Raw genomic sequence first — 6,111 nt, 5'->3', positions numbered from 1 at the left:
ATTCAGAAAATGGCACAAATAAGATGGTTATGATATACTCCTTCCAATTCTGCAGTTCTTCAGTTGCCGGGGCTTAAAACGACCTAAAAGTACAAGTTTTCCTCAATTCTATCACATCTGGCACTAAAAGGACAAAGAAAAAAAATGAGAACCATTTTCTGCAATATACAAGAAAATTTCGAGTTAATTATATGTGCTTGTTCATAAAAGCAAATTTCTTTTATTTGATGAAGTCTAACTTGCATCTAAATATCAAGTTAATGTGCTTACAAGTTACAACACAATCTGCAATATATATATTATGGCCTTTGATCTAAAAGGCCTGGCACGTATTTCTTTTCCCTTCTCCCGGTCCGTATCCATACAAACACACAATTCTATCTTTTTCTATTCTGACCACCTTATTGCTGCACTAATTCAATGGGAGTATCGTATTTTGCATGAACGTTTCAACGGCTTCAATGGCCAACACTTATTTTCAGAAACTATGATATTAAAAAAAACGAAGCATATCTTTCCTTGACACACCTGCTCACTTTCTAGAAAAGGCAACACCCTTACTGATGCTTGTAGCCAACTCTTGTTTTGCCTTTTCCAAACCAGCTCTGTCAATTATCAGGGGATAAAATGAGATGGTGCAAAATTTCAATACAAACCTTCAATTACTGAAGCAAGTAACAATTACATAAAATTATCGCAATAAACTGAGACCTCTCATATTCATTCAAGGGACCAAGGGGGTATATCTCTTCAACTCCATTACGGCCAAGTCGCACCTTTGATGCGAAGAAAGGAAGTTCAGTCACCTGGCCAAGATCAATATGGAAATAAATGCATATCTTCTTTTAGTGGAATACATTAAGGGCAATTTAATGATGTGTGAAAGATGTACTACAGGTGAATTACCTGAGAAGCTACAAAAGAGCATTGCACAACACCAGCATCTCCCCTTAATCCCCTCAAGCAGGATTCCGCAAATTTTACAGCAGCATATGCCTTCAAGTTGGATTTTTACATTTTAACTTATAGAAAAGAATGTTGGCTAAACTTGTAGATGTCAAAATAAATATAGACTATTATAGAACAAACCATTGAAAGGGTAGCAGATCCTGTTCCCGCTTTTGCCTGTACAACGACAAAAATTTCTTAATTCTTCTAAAGACTGCAGTGGAAGACATTACTTATAATATTTGCATAATATATTATAGTCGTGCCTACCTTCAGGAGTTCTATTGATCAGGGGCTTTGATGCGCAAATATGTATATATTTGTCAAAATAGAATCCTCAGCTAGAACATCCAAAAATAAATGTATGTTCAAATCATAGACTTTGCAAGGCTGTTGATGACCATTACTAGGACTAAGTAGTAGAATTTTTTTGCCAAAATGAGGAGATTGAACCAGTTTTAATTACCAATCAATTAGGTTGTTGATGGCTGACATTCAAATCACTATACTTTTTTTATTTAGTGGAACCTATGTTACCCCGACTCTTCAATTTCCACAGGTACCCATGCTGGACACTCGACACTCGAACATGGGAATGGATACTCGGACACCTAGTTTAGGCCAAAAATATGTAAAATATTCAAAATATTGCCGAGTCCGACGCGTGGAAATGTATCGATGTTGGACACTTTTAGCCGAGTCCGGGTAACATATAGTGGAAAAACGATTTGTTAATGAAGCCAATATCATAACACACAATCTTAAGATACATGAATTACATAATCTAAGAATTCCTTTATAGCAGATCCACATCCATATATGCGGCCAAAAAGCTATCCACATCACATCATGTAAAGCTTCACTTTCCTAGACACAGTTCAAAGCTTAGTAGGAAGTATTAAGTGAGAGAAATGACTATCTAGTTGAAAGTCATTGTAAATAGTAGATGAACCTAGATGGATGTTTTACAGAATACAGATACTCCAAGTACATGGAAACTTGTTCTGCCTACATTTACTCTCTCCATTGTAGATCAGATGTGACGATTTAATAAAATAAAAACTTGAAATGAAGTAGCTTTACCGGTATACTTCATTTGCACTCTGGGATGTTTTGGTTCATATTTCACATGAGTTAAATCCCAAAATACACAACCATAAATTGGTCGAGGTTCGACCTAAAACTTAGCAAAAGTGTTTAAACATATGTGCTAAACTACACAAAATTGCACATTAAAGCAGTTCAGAATACTTAAATATGTTACTTCTTGTCATATAGCCTAACTATAAGTCTATAACTACTAGTACCTCCACTGTATACCCAAATTCTGCTATGCCGCGTATCTCTAAACTTTAGAGAACCAATTTGAAGCAAATTTTATAGACCTAATCCCTCACTAGCCACTAACATTGTGGTGATACATTGAAATTATGGATTGATTGCATTGAGAAAGTTTGAAAGCAAGCCTAAAATTATAAAGAACTTGTATTACCTCAACAACTTCCGTTCCACCGTTCTGAATCCGAGATGTGAGTTGGTTGGTTTCTTCAGGGGTGAAAGAACATGGAGGTTTCACCTGCACAAAAGTAATAACAAGTTACATGTTTGTATTGTAATTTAGCAATAGGAATTAGATACCATTGAATGTCATACACAATATGCAAAAAATTGGTTTCTAAGATCAAGATACAACTTTTGTACCTGGGATAGAAGAGGTAAAATTGTAACACCGGCATGACCGCCAACAACGGGTACATCAACATCTCTTGGATCAAGCCCCAACACTTCAGCCTTCATATAAAAAATGAATTAAACTAGTGGTCATAAATTTCCAAGACCATGCAATGGGAGAAGGTCCATAACAGAATTCATTAGATATCATGATCAGACAACTGCAGTGAGCTCCTGGAAATTTGGGGATAGTGCGCAAAACTATACTGTGATAGGACTAACACTCAAGAAAGTTTTCAGGCGGGTGTATACATTTCATTGATAGTAATTTAGTTTGTAGAGAAATTATATTTTATTCAATATTGGACCTGTAGTCAAAACCTTTAACAATTCCAATCTAAAACAATTTGAACTCAGACTTTAATAGTAGTAGGATACATGCTACAGTAACAATCTATTTTCCCATGGTCACAAGCATTTGATAGTATACATAGTTTAAGTGTGCACTGTATAATCTGCAAGGAAGTAAGTAGCCAACTAAAAAATCGGTTTACAATCCGTAAGCAATTTCATAAGGTAACAAAGTGCAATTTAAGCTAAGAAATTAATATGGATTGCATGCTGATAAGGATGTATATTTGAATGCATCTCCCTGTAAAACAAATGCTGTAATAAGATGAATTTATTACTAGTAAGTAGTTGCTTACCACAAAAGTATTAGCTCTAACAACGTCTAGCATTGTGACTCCTAAAAGTTTCCTTGGATCGAAGATGCCAGATTTCTTAAAGACCTCTGCTGCAATAGGAACTGTTGAATTTACAGGATTACTTATCACGTTAACGATTGCCTTTGGGCAGCATTTAGCAATTCCTTCGCATAATGTCTTTACAATTCCTGCATTAATGTTGAATAGATCATCTCTCGTCATCCCTGGTTTCCTGGGAACACCTGCTGGAATGATCACAAGATCCATGCCCGTAAGAGCATCCTCTAATTGTTGTTGCCCCAAAAAACCACGCACCTGAAAGTTTTAACAAAATTGTGACAGAGGAACGATTATTCATTTATCTTTAATTTGGATTCAGTTATATAAACTTAAACTCAAATAAATCTTGCAAATTATCATATAGTATTTCAGGTTTACAAGGTAACTTTTTCAATTTTGTAACAGCATGACAAAACAAGTTCACAACTCAAGGACACATAAAATAAATATAAGGAGCATTATAACTTATCACCTCAGCTCTGCATGCTTCAAGGATTTTGTACCAGGGACTATCTACTATTTTGTCTCATTTTAGTCTACGTAATCCTTTAAAATCATCTTACCAACTAAATCATATCATTTTTTAGTTCATGGGGGATGATACCATGAAGAGAGTGGAATTGGATAATCCTCTCAAACAAACTTAAAAGCGGCCTAAGTATGCCTAGGCAATTGTTATAAGGTGCAAAAGTACCCTAATTTGGAGGAAATCATGCTCTTAGTTGTTTCAATGAAAATCCAGATCCAGGCAGCAAAATTCAGGAGAGACTGGAAATTTGGGGGGGAGGTGAGTTACTATTGGATAAAATCAGCCAAATTTTGAAGGGCATAGGCGGACGTAATATCAAATTAATTTTGTTTTGATTACAAATTATAATAAAATACCCATGATGAATCCTCCGATTAATCGGTTGAAGGTACCCAACCACTGTAAGGCAAGCTATCCAAACTTAATATGTTCTGTAAGGAAAAAAAATTCAAGTATCTCACAAGAAAAATTCGACATGTTTTTATCTCAAGAAGGCATGGGAAATAGGAGGGAATGGAATGAAATTTGAACTACATCATAAGTATATGTTCAAAATTTCCATTCCTTCCTCCATTCCATTTTCACAACCTAAACTAATGTTCAAACCCCCCGTTTTGAGAAGGAATGCTCCATTCAATGCTCCATTCTCCATTCTCCACCACACCCATTCCCTTTTAAGTTTGAGTCATATTATTCCATTCTCCCCAACCAAACACAACTTTAGTTCAATTTCTTATATTTTAAAATTAATTTGATTTTTCCTTTCTTTGGCCTTCCAATTTATAAATGTAAATTTCTTGATTAAACCGTGAAGCATAACTCAGCATAATTCTAACACAGGTTTACCACATTACAAAAAGTAAAGCTGAAACCAAATTCCTGACATCCAATATAACACCCAAAACCTGATTCCGAAAGCAATTGCCATAAAATAATGCACTGACACATAAGCTAAGCAAGAATTTCCAGATAAGCATACTAAATAGTCATTTAAACAAAAATAAAGAAATACTAGATGCGAAAAAACAAGAAAGAGTGGAATTAGTAAATTACCACAGCATTGGTATCCATATGGCTAATATCAGAAGTGACACCAGGAGTATTAGCAACATCATATAAATGAAGAACAGACACAAGTGGGTTCATCTTCATCAACATAGACAAAGGTTGTCCTATGCCACCTGATGCTCCCAATATTGCTACCTTAAATCCAGCTGATCCACCTTTAGCTCTACACTTCACTTGCTCCAACCCCACACCACCCATCATCTTCTACTACATAGAAAGATCAGTTTTATTACAAGAAGCTGTTGTTGTAATAAAACATGGTCAAACGTTTGACTGATTAAAAAAACATACCTGAATAGGGTTGAGATGGGCTGAGATTCTTGAAATGCGTTGATTCACATCCATACTGACTCTTCTTAAATTGAGAATTTGATCACCAAACTGAGTATTGTAACGTTTGTGTAAATGTGTTGCAGTGTTTGTTACGTTTGATTTATATAGGAAGGAAGGGAGGACACAGAGTAATGTTGATGACGCGGCTCCTTGTGGTAGGATTGTATTGGGAAGCGTGATTTTTAAATAAACGGGCTTATCCTCGCCTAAATTTGATACTTGGCCCATGGATATAACTGGGCCTTTGTTCATTTCAGTTACGGTCCAGGACATAAATATGGACAAATATAGCTATTCCTTTAGAATCAAATATAGTTATTTGAATGAGATCAGTTCCAATAGGACTGCGAGGCCTTTGGGCCGAGGTTTTCTCCAAAAATGATCCTATACATTTTTTTTATTGTAACCCAGCGCTTATTTTTTAAGATTACTAATTTAAATCCCGTGCGATGCATGGGTTCCCGTTAATATTTAAAATTTTATTTATCCCGTCAGATTCTAATTTTGAAATTATTTTTGTAAATATATAATAATTATAAATTTATAATAAAAATAATAGGATAATTTTAGTAGAATAAGTAGACTCCTTCCGGTGGTTTAACAATTTAGTAGTTTAGAAGATATGTAACACTATTTATTTATTTTTTAATAATAGAATACGTTGTGATCGTAGTTTAGTAGTATAAGTACACTATATGTAGTAGTTTAACAATTTAGTAGTTTAGCGGATATATAACACTATTTATTTATTAAGAAGTTTTAAAGATAGGTTACGTTTTTCAAATATAGTATTTT

At 34.7% G+C, this 6,111-nt stretch overlaps 1 protein-coding gene across 2 annotated transcripts; it reads right to left on the bottom strand.

Moving 5' to 3' along the window:
- Window positions 1-205: 205 nt before the first annotated feature.
- On the bottom strand, window positions 206-5,455 carry LOC141719698 (malate dehydrogenase, glyoxysomal). 2 transcript variants are annotated; one of them, XM_074522071.1, is made up of 9 exons: window positions 5,275-5,455; window positions 4,969-5,187; window positions 3,327-3,641; window positions 2,650-2,739; window positions 2,441-2,524; window positions 1,090-1,125; window positions 907-996; window positions 712-806; window positions 206-605 (listed from the first exon to the last, which is right to left on the bottom strand). In XM_074522071.1, the coding sequence occupies exons 1-9, from the start codon at window positions 5,326-5,328 to the stop codon at window positions 533-535; spliced, it is 1,056 nt and encodes a 351-aa protein (XP_074378172.1). In that variant the 5' UTR covers window positions 5,329-5,455; the 3' UTR covers window positions 206-532. The 2 variants fall into 2 exon arrangements, with proteins under 2 accessions (XP_074378172.1, XP_074378173.1); XM_074522072.1 differs by having other exon boundaries at window positions 4,969-5,190; window positions 5,275-5,410.
- Window positions 5,456-6,111: the final 656 nt, after the last annotated feature.

This window comes from Apium graveolens, chromosome 4, assembly GCF_009905375.1.
Source record: "Apium graveolens cultivar Ventura chromosome 4, ASM990537v1, whole genome shotgun sequence".
NCBI lineage: Eukaryota > Viridiplantae > Streptophyta > Magnoliopsida > Apiales > Apiaceae > Apium > Apium graveolens.
This window is presented reverse-complemented; position numbering and strand designations above follow the sequence as displayed.

What these genes read in the sequence shown, in the direction of transcription:
- LOC141719698 (XM_074522071.1), bottom strand. Translation starts at nt 5,328, where the DNA reads ATGGATGTGAATCAACGCATTTCAAGAATCTCAGCCCATCTCAACCCT. An exon ending in CCCATCTCAACCCTATTCAG is followed by an intron (nt 5,188 to 5,274) that starts GTATGTTTTTTT and finishes TCTATGTAGTAG; the next exon opens with AAGATGATGGGTGGTGTGGG. An exon ending in CCCTTGAATGAATATGAGAG is followed by an intron (nt 606 to 711) that starts GTCTCAGTTTAT and finishes GATAATTGACAG; the next exon opens with AGCTGGTTTGGAAAAGGCAA.